Source organism: Cervus canadensis, chromosome 19 (genome assembly GCF_019320065.1).
Source record: "Cervus canadensis isolate Bull #8, Minnesota chromosome 19, ASM1932006v1, whole genome shotgun sequence".
NCBI lineage: Eukaryota > Metazoa > Chordata > Mammalia > Artiodactyla > Cervidae > Cervus > Cervus canadensis.
The window spans coordinates 19219969-19247459 of record NC_057404.1 but is presented as its reverse complement, the minus strand read 5'-3'; the positions used below and the strand labels follow the sequence as shown (position 1 = coordinate 19247459).

At 36.7% G+C, this 27491-nt stretch overlaps 1 protein-coding gene across 6 annotated transcripts in view; it reads left to right on the top strand.

Moving 5' to 3' along the window:
* The window catches only part of RBPJ (recombination signal binding protein for immunoglobulin kappa J region), a 226429-nt gene that overhangs the window by 159809 nt on the left and 39129 nt on the right, over positions 1–27491 (top strand). For all 6 annotated transcript variants that reach the window (XM_043438827.1, XM_043438826.1, XM_043438828.1 and 3 more), the window contains one exon: positions 26261–26299. In XM_043438827.1, the coding sequence (XP_043294762.1) occupies positions 26261–26299 (39 nt within the window). The remainder of the gene's footprint in view (positions 1–26260; positions 26300–27491) is intronic.

The following is a 27491-nucleotide window of genomic DNA, read 5'->3' as shown; positions in this document are numbered from 1 at the left end:
AAATAAACAAGATATGCGCATTTATGTGTATGTTGATTGGATCCTTTTAGTTCCACTAAGTGTATACTTCCCATAGTAATAGATGTCCCTCAGCAGTGGTATTAGTTTTATATTGTTTTGCCTTGCTGAGAAAAAGTGACCAGGATAGATTCCAGTCTGTGGCTCCTAGTGATATGCCAGTGAAGTTTAGTATAGGAGACTGTCTGAGGAGTAGGAAGAAAAGGGAAAGATAGTGGCTACAGCTTTTGAGTGGCATTAACTAAGCCTGTTTTATCAAGTAATCTAGTATACTGTCCCTTGGCATCTATTCTGGTGTTAATCAACTCTTAGATCAGTAGTTTTCAAACTGCCAATGGCAGCCCATTTTGCAATCAATTTAATAAGTGGCTGTTCTTCTTGCCACCGCTCCCCCCCCCCACGCCCCCAACAAATTAAATGAAGCAGAAAAGAACAGAAAAGGAAATGTCATGAATGTATCACATGATATAACTGTGTAAAACCTTGTTTCAAGGGTACGTATGTGTACTGTATTGCAGACCTAAGTTCTAGTAATGATCAACTGGAAAACAGTATGAAACTCCGTCTTATAAATCTGTATTGTCAAACTGATTTCAGCCGCAGAAGACCTCAGATATTTAAAACAGTATTATTAGCTCAGTAGTTTTATCTCTGCGACAGTAGGGAACAGGTATTTAACTATGAAACTTCATTTTTGTTTTTTATAGTATTATTTGTGTGTGTGTGTGCTTGCTTGCTTGCCCTGGTAAATATTTAAAGGCTCACGGTGTCAGTGATAGTGAAGTCTCTCAGTCGTGTCTGGCTCTGCGAGCCTGTGGACTGTAGACTGCCAGGCTTTTTCTGTCCATGGGATTTTTTCCAGGCAAGAATACTGGAGTGGGTTGCCATTTCCTTCTCGACAAGGCTCATAGATAAGAAATTTATAGTATTTCTTAGTTGTGGAGGAGTTTGCTCTTTCTTTGAATTGATGAAAATGACCCATGCAATTAAAAAAGTACAAAAAAAAACTGATGACACATACTAAAATCTACCCCCTTCATTCTCCTATTCCTTAGATCTTAGAACCTTTTCATATGCCTTCTTTGCTTCAGAAGGTAAATATAAAAGTTTAACATTGAAAAATTTTTTACCATAAATTAGGTATATCACAGATATTTAAGGTAGTTAAATGTTAGAACTTCTGTTTTTGTGAGGGTTTGATAATTTTTGAATTTTTATTTTTCTTGGATTAGTGCCTCTGCTATTCCAGTATCCTCATAACAGCACATATTTGCTTTATAGACTTATTAAAGATGATCACAGAGTTCCTAGTGAGTATTTTTTAAAAAATAAAGCCTCAGAGTAGAATAGTGTCAGCATATGCATGTTTTAAGATTGTGTTTGAAATACAGTTTCCTCCTCCCTAGAAAACAATAAGAGAATGAAGACTTCTGGTAAATTGTTTCGTAACAATGGAATTTGTACATTAGTTTTCTGCACTTGGGAGTTGAAAAACAGATAAAATCTTTGCCAAAATAATAGGCCAAAAGATAATAAGCCCAACTCATTTTTCTCTGCAAGTTCTTAGAAATCGAGTCAAAACCATAATAGTGGCTGCTCTGAACTCGGTGAGATATTCTCCAGTCCAGTCGCCCAGTCGCGTCCGACTCTTTGTGACCCCAGGGACCGCAGCACGCCAGACTTCCCTGTCCATCACCAACTCCTGCAGCTTGCTCAGACTCATGTCCATCAAGTCGGCGATGCCATCCAACCATCTCATCTTCTCTTGTGCCCTTCTCCTCCTGCCTTCAGTCTTTTCAAGCATCAGGGTCGTTTCCAATGAGTCAGTTCTTTGCATTAGGTGGCCGAAGTATTGGAGCTTCAGCTTCAGTATCTAGTCCTTCCAATGAATAATCAGGACTGATCTCCTTTAGGATGGACTGGTTGGATCTCCTGGCTGTCCAATGGACTCTCAAGAGTATTCTCCAACACCACAGCTCAAAAGCATCAGTTCTTTGATGCTCAACTTTCTTTATGGTCCACCTCTCACATCCATACATGACTACTGGAAAAACCATAGCTTTGACTATACAGACCTTTGTTGGTAAAATAATGTCTCTCCTTTTTAATATGTTGTCTAGGTTGGTCAACTTAGAAATTACCTTTTGAAATTATAGAAAGTAGGTTAAGTATTTTCCCCCCTCTGCCCTCCGCACCCTCCCTGCAGTGGGTTAAGTGCCTTCAGAATGGTGGCTTGTCTTTGCATCAGTTTGTAGACCTGCTGTTGTTAGTAATACCAGCAGAGAACAAGAGCCTATGGATTTAGAGAAAGGGAGAGTTCAGTTCATTCGCTCAGTAGTTTCTGACTCTTTGCAACCCCATGGACTGCAGCACGCCAGGCTTCCCTGTCCATGACCAACTCCTGGAGTTTACTCAAATTCATGTTCATCGAGTCGGTGAAGCCATCCAACAATTTCATCCTCTGTCATCACCTTCTCCTCCCACCTTCAATCTTTCCCAGCATCAGGATCTTTTCAGATGAGTCAGTTCTTTGCATCAGGTGGCCAGAGTATTAGAGTTTCAGCTTCAACATCAGTCCTTCCAATGAATATTCAGGACTGATCTCCTTTAGGATGGATTGGTTGGATCTCCTTGCAGTCCAAAGGACTCTCAAGAGTCTTCTCCAACACCACAGTTCAAAAGCATCAATTCTTCAGCACTCAGCTTTCTTTAAGATCCAACTCTCACATCCATACATGACTACTGGAAAAACCATAGCTTTGAATAGATGGACCTTTGTTGGCAAAGTAATGTTTCTGCTTTTTAACATGCTGTCTAGGTTGGTCATAGCTTTTCTAACAAGGAACAGGCGTCTTTTAATTTCAAGGCTGCAGTCACCATCTGCAGTGATTTTGGAGCCCAAGAAAAGTCTCTCACTGTTTCTGTTGTTTCCCCCATCTATTTGCCATGAAGTGATGGGACCGGATGCCATGATCTTAGTTTTCTGAATGTTGAGTTTTAAGCCAATTTCTTCACTCTCCTCTTTCACTTTGATTAAGAGGCTCTTTAGCTTCTTCTTACTTTCTGCCATAAGAATGGTGTCATCTGCATATCTGAGATTATTGATATTTCTCCCGGCAATCTTGATTCTGATTTGTGCTTCATCCAGCCTGGCATTTCATATGATGTACTCTGCATTTAAGTTAAATAAGCAGGGTGACAATATACTGCCTTGACGTACTCCTTCCCAATTTGGAACCTGTTGTTTCATGTACACTTCTGTCCTTTCTTTCCATGTACAGCTGAATCCTTTCTATTGTTGTTTCCTCAAGCACTCCACCGCACCCAGAGTCCCCCACCCAACCATATCTTTTCTCAGACTTCCTACTTTTATCAGTGGTGTTACTTGGCTTTTCATCATTATGTTAGTCATGTTTACTTCCATCATCATCACTTTTGGCCTCATGCTGCTTATCCTGTTGGGTGCAAGTTTTCATGCAAGGGGATACCCTTGTGTCATTTCTTTCTTTATAACTGTGTCCCTTTTACTTTGGTTATCATAACACATGTGAGCAACTTATCTTTTTCTTTCAAAGCTTTTCCTCCTAAACTGTAGTTTAGAAAGAAACTCAACTACCTTCTAGTTATAGTTGTCTTAGAACTGAGATCACTGACCAGAGGCAGCACCCCAACCACATATTTAGGATCAGAAGAAAACATACCATAAAATTACTATGTCAATTATTAGATATGGCTCCAATATACTTTTGGTTACTAAAAACAGATCAGTCAAAAATACCCCCTAAGAATGAAGATTAAGGTGCTTTGAAAGTATTTTAAAAGTTATTTTAGATTCTGAAGGTAACAAAGTTTAAAAAAAAATCTTTTAAGTAAATGATAGTATTTTTAGAATTAGGAACTTTCTGAAACTAATTTATAATTTATTACTTTAAAAATAATACTATTTTGCATTTCTGTGGGATCTGGGATATCTGTTAAGAGTATTATAATCCATCTCGATTATGAACCTAATTGAAAATGGGTATATGCTTTGAAACTGTCATAAAAATCAGGGAATCTCTTTCTTTTGAAAAATACAATGGAATCAGTTGATGTTACACTATTCAACTGTTAGTGTATGTAGGTGAGTGATGAGCAGGAAAATGTGCGTGCATTTTCTTGGAAATGCCAGACTTGTCACTTCAATGAGGAGTATAGCTTTCATAATGGAGACCGTATCAACCATGTAACCAGTTTCCTACACCTGAGTGAATGAGCTCTGTGAGGCTCTGGTAGCTGATGAAGAGGAACTGCAAATAAAATCATGGCAGCCTTAGTTGACCTCCACACGTCTCCAGGTGTTGCTTTAACAGTTACTGAGTCAACATAAAATCTTGAAAGATCATAATTGAAAATGTGCTAGTGGTCAGGAAGGACGACTGCCCCTTTTCCCCCTCTGCCCCTTAGTTATTTGTTGTAAGGAATTCTGGGTATTCCTAGGGTGGGAGATAGAACAAAACATTTTCAAAGCATTTACTTTGATTGAGTGCTTTTGTGTTTTATCATAGCAATGAGTGAATGAAAGTGATCAAAACTGTATGTTGAAGTGCTGGTGATAGCAGCTAGATTAATTGTGCATGAAATCGGACTTATTAAAATTCCTTTATTGTTGAAATTCCTGTGGAAAAAAATACTCTGAGAAACTCTAGTCCCGGGGCAAGGATAGGGGAGAGGCAAGTAACAGAAATATATAAAACTTGGAACAGGCAGAATCCATTGAAAGCATTCACTTTTGAAATAAAAGCTCCTTCGTCCTCTGCCGGGAGCCAGTTTCTAATCCTACTCGTTCCCAATCCTCCACATTACACAAATTTTTATTTTATTGATTCCTATATCCTCAGCCCCAGGACAGTGACTAGTCAAGCAGGTACTCAGTAAATACTTGTTGAATGAACGAACTTTTTGAGAACACTAGGTTTTAAGATAACGTGTCTGTCCTGCAACAGCAGAATAGGCCATTCTCTTATTTACCAACCTCTTAATTTATAAATAGCATGAGTGGATATATACAGAAGTGCGTCTTGTTTTGAAATGATCTTAATTTGAACAGTTCTGTCATCAGTTACCTTTTGTGAATTGAGGTTTATAAGTCTAAATGCCGAGAAAAGCTGAGTGCATAATAGCTAACACTTAACAGGTATTGAACTTACAAAATGCCCCCTTAAAGTGTTTTACAGGTATTAGCTCAGTCTTCACATGGCTTTCCAGGTTGTCATTTAACTTTCCTATTTTACAGATGTGGAGACTGAAGCTCCAGAATAACTGTGAAAGGATTGTGGTGTTTTTATTGTTGTTAGAAAGTCCTGAACTTTTGAGGTAGAAAAACTTGAAAATCGTTTATACAACAATTCAACATATTTTTCTCACAATAGTAGATATCCAAGTGTGAGATTTTTTTTTGGGGGGGTAGGGAGAGAATGTGATCTATGTTCATATCCCACAGAAGAAAAGCTCTGTATTTGAATGAAAACATTTCCATATTTGGTGTTGACCGGATTTGGTTTGTTAGGAGGTGGACAGTTGCCCTTTTATGGCCATCAGACACTTCATGGCTCTCTTTTATGTTTCTTCAACTTGGTGACTCTGTCACTTCCTCAAGCAATCTTTTTCTATCCTATCCTTTTTTTTTTTTTACTGCTCTTTTATATTGCAGTGTTCTCTCTTCTTTCTTTCTACCCCTGAGCCCCCCTCTCTCGTTTACATGCAGTCAGAACGAACAAGAATATCAGCTCTATATTCTTATTGTTTAGAATAATATGTGACTGTGTTTTGAGTCTGGGAATCTCGTAAACCAAGTGAGAAATAAGGATATTATGAAAATAGCATAAAATGTAGGTGCTAGTAAATTGTCCAAAAGTGAAGAAGGCTGACCCAAGGCAAAGTAGTACTCCTCTTTCAGAAGAAAGTTGTTGAGTATAATAGCCAGACGAGTAGGATTAATTTCTTTAGGAATACTGGAACCAAACCAAGGCATTTTTGGATAATCAGGAAAAAAGTCAACAATTAGAATGATCCCCCTTTTGCTTTGATTTTTGTTCCAGAATTCAAACTTATACTTAGAATTAAGTACTTAACTTCAATCTTAAACTATCCTTCATACCCAAGAGGTATTAACATTTTAAAAGCCCAGGAAGTTAATTTGTTAACAGCATCATTATTACAGGCTTATACATAATGGATCTTATATTAGCACTTGATTATTGTTATTGTAGTAAAAAATTGCCTGGGTGAAATTGCTGAAAATTTACACCTGGTATATGAAGTTTTCCTAACAGTTAGTTTTAGATTCAACAAAACTACATGAAAGAACATAAACTTCTAAGGAGTTCTTTCCAGCTGTATTGTTGATAGCCCCATTTAGATCTTGATACCGGTTCTTAATAGAATCTGTCAACAATGTGGATTATCACTTTTTTTTTGAAGTGTCAGTATGCCTCATTAAACTACACTGCTATTGAAGAGCAAGAAACAGCAATTACCTATAGCACGGTATCTTAGCAGGGCATTCTTTATGGGAAAAGTAAACAGTTTCATTAGAGTGAGGAAATTAATCATCATTTTAGCTTTTTGGACTTGGTAAAATAGTTAATTCCTTTTTCTCCTCATTATAAAATTTGTGAAGTTAGTATCAGCTCACTTGGTAGACAATTTATAATTTTTTCCTCCACTGTAGAAAATGTTGGACATTTCAGATCATTTTGTTTATAATCACTGGTTAATTAAAAATAGTTGATCATCATCAAACATAGACATTTCTTCAAAGAAGACATACAGATGGCCAAGAGGCACATGGAAACGTACTTAATTATTAGATATCTAGTTATTAGGTATCACGTACTTCAACAGTACGTAAACCAAGAAATTCCAGATGTTCAAGCTGGATTTAGAAAAGGCAGAACCAGAGATCAAAACTATGACAAACCTGAACAGCATACTAAAAAGCAGAGACATTACTGACAAAGGTCCATCTATTCAAAGCTATGGTTTTTCCAGTAGTCATGTATGGATGTGAGAGTTGGACCTTAAAAGAAAGCTGAGCGCCGAAGAATTGATGCTTTTGAACTGTGGTGTTGGAGAAGACTCTTGAGCGTCCCTTGGACAGCAGGGAGGTCAAACCAGTCAATCCTAAAGGAAATCAATCCTGAATATTCGTTGGAGGGACTAATGGTGAAGCTGTAATACTTTGGCCACCTAATGCAAAGAATTGTCTTATTGGTAAAGACCCTGATGCTGGGAAAGATTGAAGGCAGGGAGAGAAGGGGATGACAGGGGATGAGTTGGTTGGATGGCATCACCGACTCAATGGACGTAAGTTTGAGCAAGCTCCAGGAGTTGGTGATGGACAGGAAAGTCTGATGTGCTGCAGTCCCTGGGGTTGCAAGGAATCGGACACGACTGAGCAACTGAACTGAACTGAATTACTAGAGAAATGCAAATCAAAACTACAGTTAGACATCAACTCACAACAATCAGAATGGAGATCATCAAAAAGTCTACAAACAGTAATTTTGGAGAAGGTTTGGAGAGAAGGGAACCGTCTCACACTGTAGGTGGGAATGTAAATTGGGATAGCCACTGTGGAGAACAGTATGGAGATTCCTTTAAAAACTAAAAATAGAGCTGCCATGTGATCCTGCAATGACTTCTCAGGTGCCACTGGTGGTAAAGTGCCAGTGCAGGAGACGAAGGAGACTCAGGTTTGATCCGCGGGTCAGGAACATCTCCTGGAGGAGGGCTTGGCAACTCACTCTAGTGTCTTGCCTGGAGAATCCCATGGACAGAGAAGCCTGGTGGTCTGTCGTCCGTAGAGTCACAAGGAGTTGGACACGACTGAAGCGACTTGGCACAGCAGGCACAGGATCCTGGCACCCCACCTCTGGGCATGTATCCGGAGAAGAACATGGTCTGCAAGGATGCATGCACCCCATGTTCATTATGACACTGTTTACAATGGCCAAGACATGAAGGCAGCCCGAGTGTCCATCAACAAGGCAATGGATGAAGATTTTGTACACATGTACCATGAAATGTTGGGCTTCCTTCATGGCTCAGTTGGTAAAGAATCTGACTGCAATGCCAGAGACCTGGGTTTGATCCCGGGGTCGGAACATCCCCTGGAGGAGGGCATGGCAACACGTGAGAACACCCCAGTATTCCTGCCTGAAGAGACCCCGCGGCCAGAGGAGCTCGGCGGGCTGCACTCCACGGGGTTGCAGTCAGACAGGCTGAGCGACTGAACGCACCGTGAAACACTGCTTAGCTACTGTAGAGGATGGAGTGATTCCATTTGCAGCCGGGGGTTAACGTAAGGATTGTCGTACTGAGTGAAGTAAGTCAGAAATGATGTGTGGAATCTAAAAATAAGTGATACAAATGAAATGGACTTACTTACAGAACAAAAACAAGACTGTGAAAATGAACTTATGATTCCCAGGATAGAAGGGTTGGCGGGAGGGGTAATTAGGGAGTTTGGGATTGACATGTACACACTGCTGTATTTAAAAGGATAACCAATAAGGACCTACTGTATAGCACAGTGAACTCTGTTCATTATTGTGTAACAACCCAAATGGGGAAAGAATTTGAAAAAGAGTAGATGTATGTGTATGTGTAACTGAACCACTTTGCTGTCCACCTGAATCTAACACAACATTGTTAATCAGCTGTACTCCAATATAAAATAAAAAGTTAAAAAATATGTAGTGAATATAAAGACACTAGTTTTCCTTAACTATATATATATATATATTTTAAAACAATAGTTGGTGTAATTACTGTTATAGTTTAAGAGCTACAGTTTCATGACAATTTTTTGTTAATCTTTTTTAACAGATGACTTACTGTTTAATATTATTCATTCATTTAGTGAGCATATGCTGTGTACATACAGACTTGCATTTGAAAACTTGATATTAATATTGTATGCAATTGAGTCAATTTTATATGAATAATACATGCATAGTGTTGTCCATATTTCTCTAATGTACACTTCTGCCATTAAAAAAATTGTCCAGCATAAAAGTTATGGCCTAAAAACTCCCTTGTGCATCTCTAGTTTATTATGGAAACAGGTTGACATTTTCTTCATTACTGGGATACTTAAAGTTCTTTAAAGACTGCAGATTTTACTAATCCCTAGGGCTGTTAACACAATCAGATTTTCATGGCTGATTTAACTGTGGCATTGTTCTCTAGTTGGATTACTACAGCATTTCATCCTTGAGAATCAACAGTTCTGGTTTGCTAAGAAATATTTTTACAGGTTAAGAAGTGATTTTTCTGGACCATTTAAATAAATTTGGTTTACTTAATGGAAAAGCAAATAGGAATTAATTTATCAGTGAATTGGGACAAACATAATTATTTGGGGAGTTTGAAGAAGATGAGTGGTTTAAAGACTGGAGTATGGCTTCCTTGTATATTTATATGTAATCCTCAACATTAGTATGATCAATGTGAAATCAGAAGCAGGGGGAATATCCTATCTTGTGACTTTTTGAGGTTTAATTTTCCCTTCTAAGTTTGAAGGCCTGTCAGGATTGTTGGTGATAGTTAAATGAGAGCACATATAAACAGATATATTCTGTTTGTTGGGTGCTTGTTTGTTTTACTGAATGGGACTAGTTTAGGGTGCTATAGATATAAAAGTTGTAATAAGAACTTCTTCTAACTTTATGGAATCAGGGAGTGGAAATACAGAAGGTAATTTGAGAAAGCAGTGGACAGCATTTGTCAATGAATTCCTTATGATGGAAGTCAAGAATGAGGGACGTAAAAAATCTTAATACTTAAAAGAATAGAGACCACATGTCTTTAGAAAACATGCCTGTATAGGTAGATGTTGATGAGAGAGGAAATGTTAAGAATTAAGTTGCTGCAGTGGAGCAGCTGATCTTTAAGAAGCTGTGCCCTTCTTCTTTCTAGCTAGACAAATCTATCCAGTTAAGTCGTAAATTTATAACAGAACAGCTTTGCAGTTTGCCTAATTTGAATTCATAGCAAGATATTAAGTAAATATATAACCCAAATGACCCAAACTGTGACAGTTAAATCTATACCTGTCAAGAGGTCTTAACCTTTGTTTTCCTCATTGCTACCATCAAACTCCCAAGGCTTTTGCCTCGTCTTACTAGTGCTTTACTACTTTAAGTTACTGATGTTCTATATTCTTCATGTTTTTTGTTTTTTTTAGTTGCTCAGTCATGTCCAACTCTTTGCGACCCATCAGACTGTATGTAGTCTGCCAGACTCCTCTGTCCATGGGGATTCTTCAGGCAAGAGTACTGAAGTGGGTTGCGATGCCCTCCTCCAGGGGATCTTCCCAACCCAGGGATCAAACCAGGGTCTCCCGCATTGCATGTGGATTCTTTACCGATTCAGCCACCAGGGAAGCCCTAATCACTTCATAGTGATTCTCAATTCAGTCTTTTACCTGTGCCGAGCTGAGGCTCCTCAGATGGTTGATGCTTTATTAGGCTGCCTGTAGTACCACCCAAGACAAAGTAGTTTGCTGTTAGATTTTTGTACCACCAACTTCCATTCCCCTATATTGTGTATTTCCCTTGCAGAGCCTTGTGGCTTCCTTGTGAAGCTTGTGGGAGCAGCTACAACTAGCTGCTGGGCCTGCTTTTTTGGTCTAGCAGTGTATGAAAGCAGCTCGACAGGTTAATGGCTCAGATAATCTTTATAAACTTTGAATTGTGGTTAAGACCACTTCTTCAGAGTGGTTTTTGGCTTTACCACAAATGTAGGTTTGATTGTTATAACATGACATGTGAGAACAGAAAGTTAAGTTACAGTTCAAAAGAAATGTATTGTTTTGGGTGTAAACACTCAAGCAGGAAGGCATTTCCTTATTTACGCATTGGTATATAAAAAATATTCTGGAAATCTTTTCTTCCCCATTCTGAACGTAACAGATTTTGATCATTTTATTTTTGCTTATTGATAGTCTCCCTTCACTGTCCTTTTTTACATGTTTTAAAATTACAGTTGCCATCTTTTTTTTTTTTTTTTCCTTAGGGTCAGGCTTCTTTGAAATAGTTTAATTCCTTGTAAACTTGAATTATAGCCTTTCCTATACTAATTAGACTTTTGGCTACACATCCATAAATGTTCTGGTCTGCTTTATTTAAAGGGAAAACAAAAGGCAGATACACTGCAGAATTCAAACACTTTAAAACCAAACCGTATGTTAGAGGTTTGACTGTTTAAGAAATTGGCCAATAATGGTTTAATAGAGGTTGGACTGGTACAGAGTCTTTGTGTTAATAATTTTGACTAACAGAAAACATTAGTGTAGACATAGTGTATATATATATATGTATATATACATAGACATAGAAGATGTTTATGTATTCTTGATCCTTTTCCACTCAGGAAAAAAATGTACTTTGCAAAATTATGATTGGTGATGTAGACAGTGGTCATGAGCAATGTAGCATATTTATTGTCTTTGTGCAAGAAATATGAAAGAGTAATTGTCAAGTATTGGATGTACCTATATGCACAAACATTCATGTCTGCTTATGTATATGTATGCAGTAGCTAAGGTATGGCTCCCAGAGCAGGTGTCTTTAGATTTCCTGAGTTTTGTGTATTGATAGCTTTAGAAGAGAATTTTTTTCACTTTCTAGTAGTCAAAGAAAAAAGAATCTTTTACCCTTATAATTTAGTCAGTAGTTGAAGTATTGGAAGGGTAATGAAAGGTTTCCTTTCAGGTTTCTTGTTGACCCCTCACTTTAAGCAAAACAAGTCTATACTATATCATAGAAATTTTTAGGATCAGTTAGTACACTTTACAGTCTTTTCATAAAAATTATACCTCTTCATATGTTAGTATCTAGAATTAAACTGTACTTGAATTCTACCTTATTGCAGAATATATGGAAAATCGTGGACATTATACTGTAGTTACATTTTAAACCAAATTTACCATTGTGTGAACAAGGCAAAGTGGTTTCTAAGCAGATTTTTCTCATCTGTGTAATGAGGATAATAGCACCTCCCTTAATAAGATTGACATGTGTATGAAGTGAGATATGCATGCATAGTGCATAGGTAGTCTGATGCTGCTCCTGTTGTGTATTCTATATGGATAGGGACCGTGTTTCATTTGCTGCTACACGTTCCAAATGTCTCCTGCAGTTCCCTTAAATGTGTGTTAAATGTTAAAGAAAGAACAAAGAAATGAGAATGTTCAAAACAATTATGCCACTCTTTGTCTCTCCTTCCTCTTCAACTTGGTTTTAGCTGAGAGAGGCAAAGGAAGCCAATTTAAAAGTTAACAATAGGAAGATTCTGATCCTAGTGCACATTCAGCGTTTCTCTGTGACACTGCATAACTAGTGACTTTTAAAAAATGCATATACTCTGGGGTCGATTTTCCCAACGGACGACCGCAACTGACCCTGATTCTTTTGCCTACTAAAATTAGGGAAGAAGATTGTAAATTCTGATTTGCAGTTTGGATGGAGAGAAGACAGTTTTCAGAACTTAAATCCTTATACTAACTTTTGATATGAAATACATATATTCTGGAATGGTGTAGCTGAGGACTGGAAATGACTACCTTCTAAAATCGGATGTTAAAATAGAATTCAAAGACAATAGGAATAAAGTCTAGGAAAGAACTTTTTGCCCAAAACCATCCATTCATTTGAAAAACTTGAATATTAATAAATATGGTTATATATTTATAAATTAACATACCTACAGAAAAACAGCACACAAATCATAAATGTACAATAAAGTGAATTTTCACAAAGTGAATATACATATGTGACCGTCACACAGATGAAGTTACAGAATATTACTCATTCTTCAGGATCCTTTTGTATAGCTCCTAGTGTGTGTACCTCCCTCTCAAAGGTAACCTGTATCCTGGTGAACACTGTAGTTTAACTTTGCTTTTCTTTTTAAAATTTCATATAAAGTGGAATCATATAATTTTTGTACCTTTTTGAGTCTGGCTTCTTTTGCTGTTAGTGTTATTGCATATGTAGTGATAATTTGTTCACTCTCATTGCTGAATAACACTGTGTTGTATGATGATTCTATAATTTATCTGATCTTTTGACAGTGGTCATTTGAGTTTCTGATTGGGATTATTATGTCTGATGATGCTGTGGACATTCTTGTGCATGTCTTTTGGTACTCATATATACACATTTGTGGGGTATAGCATTTTTATTACTTTTGAACATCAGCAGTAATAATCTCAAGTCAACAAGCATATGTTTTAAACTGTTGTCAGTGGCCTACAGTATTGCTACATTCTCAGGTGTACCTTTAGTAAGGAAAGATTATGGGGCTTCATGTACCGCCTAATTGCATGATAATGCTTCTGAGGCTGTTCCATTCCATGGGCTGAATCAGATTCTTTTAGGGAGAGACCTGTTGGACCTAACTTTTACAGGGAAATACTATTTTTTTCTACTTGTATTTTCTTCCTTGTGATGGGAGCTAAGTATAATGTCTGGCTTCTCTCTACCAAATTTAATCCTTTGATTCTTCATTGTTCAGTTGCTCAGTGGTGTCCCAACTCTTTGTGACCCTCTGGACTGCAGCACGCCAGGCTTCTGTCTCCTTCACCATCTCTTGGAGGTTGCTCAAACTCATGTCCATTGAGTCTGTGATGAGGTGATTCCTCACTAGGTACTTGGAAAACTTTGTAGGATATTAGGACTTCAACATGGGCACTAGTGGTTAAGAACTGGCCTGCCAATGCAGGAGACATAAGAGATAGGGGTTCAATTCCTGGGTCAGGAAGATCCCCCTCGAGGAGAGCATGGCAGCCCACTCCAGTGTTCTTGCCTGGAGAACCCCATGGACAGAGGAGCCTGGCGGCTGCAGTCCACGGGGCTGCACAGAGCTGGACACGACTGAAGCAGCTTAGCGCAGGACTCAATACAGAGCCCAGCTTTGCAAGTGCAAGGGCTTCTGGCTTGGTAGCTTTTTTAAAAAACTGAAAATTACCTATTTTTCCATAGTTTGTTAATTCTATGGAGGCAAAAACTTACTTTGAGAGGCCTCCTGAAATATAACTTATTTGTCTTCTTCATTCTTCCCCACTAAAATCTCTTTGGTCCTCTCTGCTATATTGAGGCTTCCCTACCAGAAATCATTGATGGTTACTTCTTGGGGATCTGATCTCTTGGTTCCAAATACCTGTACTGAACAGTGGTTAAAGGAAAGCTAGACCCCTTCTAAAATAAATGTATTGCACAGTAAATGTTATATATGTTTTCAAGAATAGAACCTAAGGAAACAGGCAAAGAAATCCTGTTATGGATAGTTGTAGTCTATGGCTTTCTAAAAAGAAAAAATCCCTTTTATTGGCATCCGTCTTTCTTTCCTTTTTAAGTCTCACTTGGATTGGAAAGGACATTTCAAAAGATGAGAAAAAAATAATAGCTTCTAATTAATATCAGATTTCTTTCTTCCTGTGAAGAATTTTCAAATGACTTCAGAGAACTGACAACCTTAACATCTTTGGCAGATGTTTTGTGGAGGAAAAGCATCTTTACTGTTTATAATTTGAGGTAGGGGTGAGAAGTAAGTGGGGAGGTGCGAAGGCAAAAACTATGTGACATCTCATGTATAAGCTGCTTTCCATGATCACTTGGGATTTTCCACAGGAGATGTTCAAACCAAGCAGTGTTTGATGGATTGTTTGCATGCTCTCTGCGCTGCCCTTCCTTAGGAGGTATAGATTCTAGGAAGAACTTCTCTTTTTCCTTTTGTATATTTGCCTTGATGGTAGTAGGAACCATTTATATATTATACATATACTCCTCATGTTCTTCTTTTCTATGTCTTGGCACCCACTTGTCTCTTTTTTCTAAGTTGTAGGGCAGCCACTGTCACTTATCCCAGCAGTCACAGAGGGTACCCTTCAAAGCTGAGCCAATATTCCTCATTAAACCGTAGTTTAAGGCAAAACTAAAGGTACTATTCAGTTTAGTTCAGTCGCTCAGTCGTGTCCGACTCTTTGCGACCCCATGAATCGTAGCACGCCAGTCCTCCCTGTCCATCACCAACTCCTGGAGTCTACCCAAACCCATGTCCATCGAGTTGGTGATGCCATCCAGCCATCTCATCCTCTGTCGTCCCGTTCTCCTCCTGCCCCCATTCCCTCCCAGCATTAGGGTCTTTTCCAGTGAGCCAACTCTTTGCATGAGGTGGCCAAAGTATTGGGAGTTTCAGCTTCAACATCAGTCCTTCCAGGGCAAAATATATATAAAACATGAAGTTTACCATTTTAATCATTTTTTTGTGTACAGTTCAGTTTCATTAAGTACATTCACATCACTGCACAACCACCATCATCTTCTGTCTCCAAAATTTTTTCATCTTCCCAAAGTGTACCCATTAGACAGTATGGACCCCTTAGTAGCACTGTCTGTGCTTCCATACCCTCCACCACGGTGACAGTCACTGGAAACCACCGTTCTACTTTGCTGTCTTCTGAATTTGACTACTCTGGGTACCTCATATAAGTGGGATCATAGGATATTTGACCTTTTGTGTCTTATTTTAGCTTAGCATAATGTATTCAAGGTTCATCCATGTTGTATGTAGCATGTGTCAGAATTTTTTTTTAAGGTGGAATATTTAATTGTATGTGTATGCCACATCTATTCATCCATCAGTGGGCATTTAGATTATTTCCGCCTTTTGGCTGGTGTGAATAATGCTGCTGTAAACATTGGTGTACAAGTATCTGATTGAGTTTCTGCTTTTATTTCTGTTGGGTATGTACCCAGAAGTGGAATTGGTAGATTATGTAATAATTGTACATTTAATTTTGTAGATACTGCCATACCATTTTATATTTCCACCATAATACCATACCATTTTATATGCCCATTAACAGTGTATCAGGGTTCAGATCTTGTTATTTTTTTGTCATTTTTGATAATAGGCATCCTGAAGGGTGTGAAGTGGTATCTTTATGTTTTTGATTTGTATTTACATAGTGATTAGTAATGTTGAGCTTTTATGTGCTTATTGGCCATTTGTATATCTTCTTGGAGATATATCTCTTCAAGTCCGTTGGTGGTTTAGTTATGGTGGTTTAGTTGCTAAGTCGCATCTGACTCTTGTGACCCCATGGACGGTAGCCTTCCAGGCTCTTTTGTCCATAGGATTCTTCAGGCAAGAATACTGGAGTCAGTTGCCATTTCCTTCTCGTGGGGATCTTCCCGACCCAGGGATCAAACCTGGGTCTCCTGCATTGCAGGCAGATTCTTTACCGACTGAGCTAAGAGGGTAGTCCTTTACTTATTTTTAAATCAGGTTTTTGTTTAGTTCTTTATGTATCCTCAATATTAATTTCTTTGTGAAATTATAATTATTTGTATTTTAAAGCTACATAAATGTGTATTTGATTTGAAGGCCTTATTTCAGTTTTACCATATTTCTTAGAGTAAATATTACTCTGTAATCCAGCCTTGAAACAGTAGTGGTATTTCATCGAGTGCTGACTTAGTACTTAGAACTCTTAGGTGCTGTACACTCTTGTTTTTGGTTGCGCTTCGTGGCACACAGAATCCTATTTCCCCAACCAGGGATTGAACATGCACCCCCTGCATTGGAAGTGTGGGCTCCCAATCATTGAACCTCCAGAAAATCCCTCAGTCTGTACACTGAGCCTTTTAAATTCTTGTAAGAATTCTGTACGTATCTACTTTTATCTGTGTTTTGAGTTGAGAAAACTGAAACAGAGAGCTGAAGTAGCTTCTGCTGCTTTGCTTTAAAGTTAGGGTGTGAACAGCCCAGCTCCCGAGTCCGTGCCCTCCTGTAACGCGTGGCTGCCTGTCCATGACCTGTATTTGTGACAGATTGTGTGTGCTCTTATCAGATGGCACTTCTCACCTCTTAAATACTGCCTTAAAAGGCAGTGCATAAGATCAAGGGAGGTGTCTGAAGGAGTGCTTAGCAAAAATTGAATTCTTAGCAGAAGTTAATCAGATGGTTAAGGTTAGGACCTCTTTAAACTTCTTTAAGTTGCATTATATTTTCCTTTGTGGAAGTGTATGTTTTCCATAAGGGTGTGAATTTATTTGGATCTGGCATATTTTTTCCTGTATTATTTCCCCTAGTGAAATTTGTTTACTGAGAACATTTTGTGGGGTAAATTTTTAACTTACGTGTTTTTCTCAGTTTTTATTTTAAGCCACCCTTCTTCTAGACTCAATATATGAGTGGCCTTAACTGATGTCTAGATACTGCAATTTTTTTTGGCTGTTTACCTAAGCCAAGCCTAGCTAGTAATGAATAAAACATCTGCCAGATTATATATAATACATTCTAGAGCAAAATGAAATTCTTGCTGCTCACCATTATCACTAATACTGATAATTAGTGGGGATGATGTATATATATGTGTATATATATGTGTGTGTGTTGTTTTATATGCACACTCGGGGAGGGGAATGAAAATATATATCTCATTTTTTTTCATTCAAAATTAATGCTTCTGGGAATTCCCTAGCAGTCCAGTGGTGGCAGCAGGGCTAAAAAAAGAAAAAAATTAATGCTACTAATTGGATAGCTCTTTTCTTTACTTTTCTCTTTTCTTTGTGTTTGTGTCTGTAGGCATGATTGGGAGGTGCTATGTATAACCAGCAATCCATTCCTAATTATCATGGATTAAAAATTTTTTTTTATTAATACAAATGATGCTTTATTGAATATCTTTGTATACAAATTTCTGCATAGTCACATTTGTCTACCTATATAATAAATTTCCAGAATAGAGAGAATTTTGCACATTTTAAATTACAATAGATTTACACTGTACTTAATGTACAATTTTGCACATTATTGAATTACAATAGAATTACAAAGTTTAAACTCCCAGCAGTGCCTGAGAGTTCCTGTTTCTCCACCTGTACGTCAACACTGGGTATCATCAAACTTTAAATCTGTAGCAAGTTGTCATAAGAACATAAGAGCTGCACCAGGAAGCTGGCCATAGTCTTACCACCTCCAGTGGATGTTTATGTTTGTCGCCACCACTTGATCAGATTGGTGCTTCTCTGATGGTGGCCTTTTTTGTTTTGATATAATTTCAGTTTACAGAAAAATTGCAAATATTACAAAATATTACAAAGAAGTTCAGCCAGATACTTCAGTTATTAACATTTTACCACATTTACATTATCCCTCTGTGTATCTACACACACACACACACACACACACACACACACAATCTTATTTTTCCTGAACCTTTTGAAGGTAAGTAGACATTCTGTTTTCTTCCTAAACACTACAGTGTTTCTACAATTAAAGACATTTTCTTATTTAATGCCTGTACAGCTATCAAAACTAGATATTAACATTTACATGATCCTATTTTCTAATCTACCGTTTTATGCAGATTTGTCACTTGTCCAAATAATGTCCTTTTCTAGCAGAAGTAAATTCTGGATAGTCTGTTACATTCAATGATCATGTTTCTTCAGTCTCTTCTAATTGAGCAAGTTTCTCATTTTTTTGTCTTTTACAACCTTGATGCTTTTAAAAGTATAATCCACTTATCTTGTTGACTCTGCCACAATTTAGGTTTGTTATGTTTCTTCTTGTTTAGCTTCAAGTTGTATTTTTGTCGGTGAGATTACAGAAATGATACTGTGATCTTACCATGTTAGCAGGCATTTGATGTCAGTTTGTCCCTTTCAATCTTTTGGCATGAAATTGGAGTAGTTGTCCAGCATCTTCCTGCTCTCTCTTGGTGAGGCCATAGATTTTAAGACATACACTTTTCATATAAGGTCTTTATATGTTATGTTAATAGATGCCAGGGTTCTCAACTCGGTTGTGCTGTCTGGGTTGTGAGGCTTATGGCTATTGCAGATTTAACTGGAACAAATCCCTCTGCAGGTATGAATTTTAGGAAAAGCACCTTTTTCTTAACCTGATGCTAATTTTGGAGATACCTCAAAAGCCAGATGCAGACAATAGCTGGAAACGATGGTCTCGGTCATTCCTAGTTTGTATCTTCCCACTCTTGCTGCTTCTTTACACAGACCGATGACAGACTAGCAGAGTTTGTTGTTGTTTTAATTGAAAAAGAAAAGATAGAATAAAGGGATTTTAAAATTAAGGAAGCAGTGCCTTTCAAATGTTCTGTGCAGTGTACTAGTAAGAAGGGAAGCATGTTTCTTCACCTGATGGGGCCAACTGCAAGTGTGGCATGTCTATGAAGTCTACTCCATAGGATATTTGTTCTAATAGAAAGATGTTTCGTAAATGTGATGGTTCAGGAGAATGCATCAGGCCTTGATTGTCTTTTTTGTTGTATCCAAAAGATTTTGAGCATTATTGCCATTAAGTACAGGTCTTAAGGTAAGAGTAGGTTAAAGCTGAAAATTGAATTGTGACAAGGTATGGCTTGTCTTGGTCAAAGTTATTTGACTTAATACGCAGACTATTTTCTGTCACAGATATAGAACGAAGCTTTAGAAGCGAAGATGTTACATATTTACTTGAAATATATTTTTAGATTGTTCCAATATTAGTCTTTTCAATCATATTCAGTAAATATAATGTTTATTTCTAGCTTTTTAAAAATAAATTACATTGATGAACATCTTTGAATATATACATACCATTGTCCATTTGTCTTAATTGCATGTAAGTGCCGTAAGGGAATGGATTTTGTGTCTCTCTTGTTCACTGATGTATACCAAGTACCTATACTGGGTACATACTAGGTGAATGAATAAATCTGAAGACAAAGATGGTATGTTACATATAGCCTTTTCTAATTAGCCTCTTCTGTTTTGGTGAGTAAATTGCTCAACAACTTTCTGGTACCTGTTGCTTTGTTTTTCATATTTTATGTTAGCATAGACTGTGGTGATCATGTATATCATCTATTTGTTAGTGGAGTGATCAGGTATGGATTCTTGAGGGTATCAATCAGGTTTCCGTATTTTTCCCTCATTAAATGCTGTTTTGTTTCACTGTCTTGAACCATGATTCAAAAATTCTAGTACTTTTTTTGAACTTTTTTTATACTACTTAGAGAAGATTTGGTATGAAGTGAAGTGAAGTTGTTCAGTCGCGTCCAACTTTTTGCAACCCCGTGGATTGTAGCCTACCAGGCTCCTCTGTCCATGGAACTCTCCAGGCAAGAGTATTGGAGTGGGCTGCCATTTCCTTCTCCAGGGGATCCTCCTGGCCCAGGGATCGAACCCATGTCTCCCGCATTGCAGGCAGACGCTCCACTATCTGAGCCACCAGGGAAGCCCGACAAGTGTATAAGACAAGTGTGCTTTTCTCAGCTTGCTGTTCATTCAGTGTTGTATTTGCATGAAGTTTGACTTAATTAGGAGTTTGGATTGTTCATGCTCTCTTTGATGTTTCTTGAGTTAATTTATTTTAATCTCATTTCTGCATTAATCAGAAAACTTGTGAAATTCAAAATAATAGAGGAAATTACTTCTAGTTCTACACCCAAGGGCAGAATAGTTTCCCACATGATTTGAGCTGGCTTTTGCATCTAGAAACTCAAAAGTTCTAATAGCGCTAGACAATATCCTAGCAGTGTAATTACTAAATTGTTCTATATTCAGAGTTTTTTCTTTTCTTTCCATACCTCACCTTTTGGTTTTTGACTTGATTTTTTTCATGTGAAGCATCTGTTAGCTAGAAAAGGTGTTAAGATGGTGAAGTTGTGATAACTTTATCATGTTTATCCTCAATATGTTTGTGGTCATATACTTCCCTAAAGATTGGTTAATATAGAAGAAATGTATCTGTTGTGGGGGAAACAAATATTACATGTCCGCCATGAGCAAAAAAGAAGTGAAAGAAATATGTAAAGTTCAAGTCATTTACTTACTTGAAAATTCTAATGGATTGGAGGATATGTGGGAATCTTGTATAGGTAGGAGGTATATTTAGTGATTGATGGAAACTTTTGAAAAATCTTCAACACTGCAAGGTGTATGAAAACAGATACAGTTATAATAATATTTTCCCTAACTCTATTTTGAGTAAAAGATCATTGTTATATTAGAAAGGGAAAGCTAGTGAAGTTAAAGTAAAATGAATTTGCTAGCCTAAAATTATACTTACAACATATATACTTTGGACAGTGTAAGCTTTCTTGAGCCATGTGTTATATGAGCATAACTAACTGATAATGGCACATAGGTTTGGTGTTTTATTCGTCAATCCCAATCTGAGGGAAAAGTATATAGATTGGAAGAGGAAAAGGATATAGGTGTAATCAACTTTACATAAGCTAACCTTTGCTTGTTACTTAAAAAAAACTCCAGAATTATAACTTTTCTTTTAAATACATAACAGGATTTATATTGTCATGATTAATCAAAATATGCTTTATATATTGTACATAAAATTTGAGAAACCTATTCATGCAAATGAGATATTGACAACCTATAGTATCAGAAAGATAAATTGGATAGCAGTGATTCTTTGTACAATGAGGAATTAACTCAGTGTTTGATAAAATCAAAGGTGTCCCTAGATAGTGAAGGATTTAGTGTTTGTTTTGCATTTTTACTTATATCATGCACATCTTAAGTGTCTTACAGAAGAGTGGTCTAAACTTGATTGATCCAATTTATTTCTGGTTTTCAGTTGTCAACACATGTCAATAGACATCTTGTTTTAAAAATAGATTAGAAGTAAAGATGAAAATTTTTAATTTAAAATTTAATTTAAAATTTAAAAAGGAAAATTCATCCCTGCAAAAGGGATGAATAGGACTTAGTCTTTTATACTACTTAGAGAAGATTTGGTATGAAGTGAAGTGAAGTTGTTCACTTTAATAAGTTAATTTAATAAGTTCAATTTAATAAGTTAAATTATTATCAGTCTCTGAGTAATTGTTATCTGACTTGTCATTTCTGCTGAAAACTGGTTATTTTGATTGTATAATATAAATACTACATCATGAATTTTCTTGACTCACTCATGTTTAAAGATGGGCCTTCTTTCTGCAGAAGATAATTCCTGAAGTGTTATTGGATAATAATTCCTGTATTGTACATCAGATCAGTAAAGGAAAGTGGCTTTTGATAAGTAAAGGGTGCATATAGTATCTTGGTATAAGTTGACAGTTTTAAATATGTAAATCTATGAATTTAACTGAATAATTAGAATCTAGTTCAGTTGTTAGCTTCAGAGTTATGCATTGTGAACCTACTAAACACTTTTATGAATTATCTCAGAAAACTCCTTTTATTTTTAATAATTAAATTTACTTATTTTTAGTTGAAAGATAATTGTTCTAAAATATATTGTATTGGTTTCTGCCATACATCAGCATAAATCAGCCATAGGTATACCTATATATGCCTTTCTCTCTCTCTTGAACCTTTCTGCCACCTCTCTCTGCATCCCACCCCTCTAGGTTTTTACAGAGCCCTAGTTGGAGTTCCCAGAGTCACACAGCAAATTCCAATTGGCTGTTTATTTTACATACGATAATATATGTTTCTGTGTTACTCTGTCCACACATCTCACCCTCTCCTTCCTGCCCCCACCGCCTGTGTCCACATAAGTCTGTTCTCTGTGTCTCCATTGCTGCCCTGCTAATAGTTTCATAAGTACCATCTTTCTGGATTCCATATTTATGTGTTGATACATGATGCTTATTTTTCTCTTTCTGACTTTCATTTTGTATAATAGGCTCTAGGTTCATCTACCTCATTAGAACTGACTCAAATGCATTCCTTTTTATGGCTGAGTATATTCCATTCTATGTGTGTACCACAGCTTCTTTCTCCATTCATCTGTCAACAGACATCTAGGTTGCTTCCATGTCCTAGCTATCGTAAATAGTGCTGCAGTGAACATCGGGGTACACGTGTCTTTTTCACTCAGGTTATATGCCTAGTTGTGGGATTACTGGGTCATATGGTGGTTTTATTCCTAGTTTTTAAAGGAATTTCCATAGTGACTGTATCAATTTACATTCCCACCAACAGTGCAAAAGAGTTCCCTTTTCCCCACACCCTCTCCAGCATTTATTGTATGTAGATTTTTTGATGATGGCCATTCTGACCCTTGTGAGGTGATATCTCACTGTAGTTTTGATTTATGTTTCTCTAATGAGCAATGCTGAGCATCTTTTCATGTATTTATTAGCCATCTGTATGTCTCCTTTGGAGAAATGTCTGTTTAGGTCTTTTGCCCACTTTTTGATTGGGTTGTTTTTCTGGTATTGAGTTGTATGAACTGCTTGTATATTTTTGGATATTAATTCTTTGTCAGTTGTTTCATTTGCTATTATTTTCTCCATTCTGAGGGTTGTCTTTTCACCTTGTTTATAGTTTGCTTTGCTGTGCAAAAGCTTTTAAGTTTAATTAGGTCTCACTTGTTTATTTATTTATATTTATTTCCATTATTCTAGGAGATGGGTCATAGAGGGTCTTTCTGTGATTTTATGCCATTGAGTGTTCTGCCTGTTTCCCTCTAAAGACTTTATAGTTTCTTGTCTTTCATGGACGTCTTTAATCCATTTGTGTTTGTCTTTGCATATGGTGTTAGGAAGTGTTCTAATTTCATTCTTTTACATGTAGCTGTCCAGTTTTCCCAGCATCACTTACTGAAGAGACTGTCGTTGTCACATTGTGTATTCTTGCCTCCTTTGTCAAAAGTAAGGTGCCCATAGGTGCGTGGGTTTATCTCTAGGCTTTCTATCTTCAGGAGACCCATTTTATTACCCTTCTCCCATTCTATTAGATGCAGTAACCATTAGCTTTAATGAGACCGGTAGAAGTGTGATGGCTTATGCATTAAAGAGAGGATTGAGTTTACAGACACTTACTGGAGATGCTTTATTATACACTGAAGAAGTGATTTAATCTTACTATCATTTATAAGATTTCTTACCTTCAGATAGCACCCAGATAGATAGAACAGTGCATCATTTTGAAATACTGTTCAAGCTCAACAGGCAAATCTCTCCTTCATGTTTTCTATGGGGGCAGGAGTGATGTTGCACAAGCATACCATATGATTGTTGACTTCATCTAATGGGAAGTTCCAAAAAAGAATGTAGACAGATATTTGAATCAACATTCAGTTGATTTAATCTGATTTTTAAAGCATTTCAGAGTACCAGAAAACAAAAATTTGTTTTTGAATTTTGAGAGCAGTGGATCTTACTGGTCATATAATAGACCTGTGTTAAATTATGTGTTAGATTCCAAAGGATGTGTGATGGTCAGAGTTATTAGCTAATATGGTTAGTAGTATCATGATTCTAACTGAAAAGTTTCATCTCATTTGTTAGCTGTGTCTCTTTAAAATTTTCACAATTTTAAGCTCTTAGATTCTCTCTACAGTCTTTGCTTCTCTTTATAAAGTGTGACTGTTCTTAAATATATATATGCAAAGAAGTAATTTAAAGATTGTCTTAAACTTTTTGGGCTTTGTAAAATATACTAAATCCCACCTAGTGAGGCACTTTTTAATTTTTAATCATATGCTGCAATGGTAAATTTAATCAGTCTCAAAAATGTAAAAAAAAATAAAAAATCTTCCCTGTGGAAAGTTTCAGGAATAGATTTTTGCCTTTAATTCCATAATTGGAATTCACATCATAGATTGATTAGCCAGTAGTTCAGTGTTTTAAAACCTGTGCCCTGCAGCAGCTTTGTTATATTACTACTAAATCATTGTGTTTAAAATGGGCTATCCTGTAGGATAAAAATCAAAGAGAATTACTTACTATTAATCCTTCTGACAAAAACTTGGGATTATTTACTCATTTTGGGGTGCTGTTTCAATTAAAGCCACTTTTCAGTATTTTAGGGTTAACTGAAATACCAAAATATTCAAAGTCACAGATGGTAATTTTTTATAAACCAAGTTCGTAAACAGTGTCATAGAACATTAAATTATTCAACAGAATGAACTACATGGGATTTTAAGACTTTTGTCATCAAGTTAATAATTGTGTGAAATACCACAAATACAGTAGAGAACTCTTAAGTCCAAATTAGGCTTCTCAAACCTATAACTGGTTATGAACAAGTCACTTAACCTATTTATAACTGCAGTGTGGCTTTAAAAAGAACGAAAAATTCTGTTGATCTTTTTCTTCAAGTGCTGTGTACCTCTAACATGGCTTTCAGAAGACCTCATTTTTTATTTCAGAGGAGACAAGAGGTCATCACATAAGGATTAGTTTCTTCTTCCTCTTATACTTGTTTATTAATATCACACTTGATATCTTTAGTTATTTTGGCTTAACTTTAATAACTAGAAAACAGTAATAATTACTAACATTTACTAATAATTAATAACTCCAGGCGTTCCAGGTGTTCTGTGTCTTTAGCACTTTTAATCCTTCAGCAGCTCCTTGAGGTTAGTACAACCACTTTTGTCAGTTTTGCAGATGAGGGAGGAAACTGAACTAGAGTCAGAAAACTTCAGGGCTGCACGGGAAATAAACACTAAATCATAGATTTGAACTCAGCTAATCTTACTCTTGGAGCCTCTCTTACCACCCATGCTGTATTCTAATTCCAGCCTAAATTGTGCTAATCCTTGCCTGTGCGTTTCTCTTTGTCCTCTCACAAACAATGTTACTGTCTTTCAGTGGTTCTATGCTAGAATATTTAGCATATTTCTTTTTGAAGGGCCACATGTTATAAACTAATTAATGAGTCAACATCAGGGCTTAAATCTTAACTCTGCCTGCCACTTAGTTTACTTTGTGATATTGGGCAAGTTGCTTTCTGCATCTTTAAAATGGGTCGGTATGTGCCTTCCAGAATTATTTTATAATGGTTAAAAAGGGTTAACAAAAGCTATAACATAATGCTTGCCGCATGGTAAACATCTGAGATCCACACCCCCGTGGGCTGTGAGGGATTTTTTGAGTGCTACAGGTTATGTGAGACTAGAAGATCGTCTTTTGTTAGATGTTTTAGCAGGGTGTCTCTGGGAAGTACCTGCTATGCTCATCTAGTCAGTGTAACACACACTCAGCATGTGGATGTGTCAGGCCTCCCTAGGGTCTGTTGTTTAGAAACAGTTTTAAAGTCTGTATTTTGTTACTACTGAATGTTGGTGTTTACTGGAGGATTTCTTTTTACAGTGGTCTTTAGTAGGGTTGAAGTATAAGTCATAAAGGAGGTTTCATGGTACCTAAAATACTGTGGAGTGTGTCATATAGCCTATTTAATTTTTTTTTTCTTATTTCTTCTAGAAAATTTGGCGAGCGGCCTCCACCTAAACGACTCACTAGGTAAGCATTATATTAGTCTTTTACCCAAACATTTTATGAAAGTGTTAGATCCTGTCATTTTGGAAATTCTGTTAGGTTTTATTGAAAAGAAGTTATTCACATAATGGTATCTAGATCATAAGCCTATTTGCATCTTCCCTTGCTTGTATCACCCCCTTTTCTCTCCTACATAAAACAAGATAAGATGATACAGTTCAAAGGGAAAATGAAACCTTTCAAGAGTTAATATTGAGTATTATATAGTTAATGTAACAAGGACTACAGCATAAAGATGGTTTCCTTTATCTAGTTTCATTAGCCAGTCACAGTTTGTTGATTACAACTGGGAATTGAAAGATACTTAAATGCTTTTAGAAAGAATTTTAGAACAGATTTTATACATTTTAATGAGACTATAAATATTATACTGTTCTAATTATATAATTTTTACAGTGTGCATTTTAACTACACATTAAATTTAAAAGTGTTAGTCCTGAAAATACTTAAAAAAATTTCTGATAGCCAGTGATTAGAAAGTAAAAAGTAAGATGCTCAGTTCCACAGCTATAGTCCTGGAGATAATGCTACCCTGCCTTGTTAATATCTTTCAAGAAAATTGTATGCATGTGTAAACAGAGACTTGTCTTTTTTTTTCTTTTTAAAGTCTAGCATCATACTCTACCATTGTTCTGTTAACTGTAGATCTTCTACCTTGCTCTCTCTAGTGTCTTCATAATTTTTCATTGTCTTCCCACCAGTCTTTATTTAATTCACACAGATTGCCATTTGGGTCATTTCCACATTGTTGGCATTATTAAAAAAGCTGTTTCACTCAAAGAATGATGGGGACGTGCCAGAAGGACGCACAAAGGGAGCTAGTTTGAAGAGGCTTCTTTTAGCCAAATCATGGACACTTTGGTCATCAAAATAAATAATGACAATAGTAGATTAAAACCCATAAAATAAAATGACAGTTTAGAAGTCTACATTGAGTTAAATAATTAAATAAATAGAGGAAAGGAGGTAGCTTCCCTTTACAGAAGAATTCCATCTAATAAATGTAGAAGAAATGATGAAACTAGGAAACCACACGTTGGCAACCACTACAGTGATAATCATTTCATGCTAACGTCATCAGTGAATGTTTAAACTACTGGTTTAAAGTCTGATGAGAAACAGGCTTTTTTATAGTGTACAAGCGTATCTCACAAAA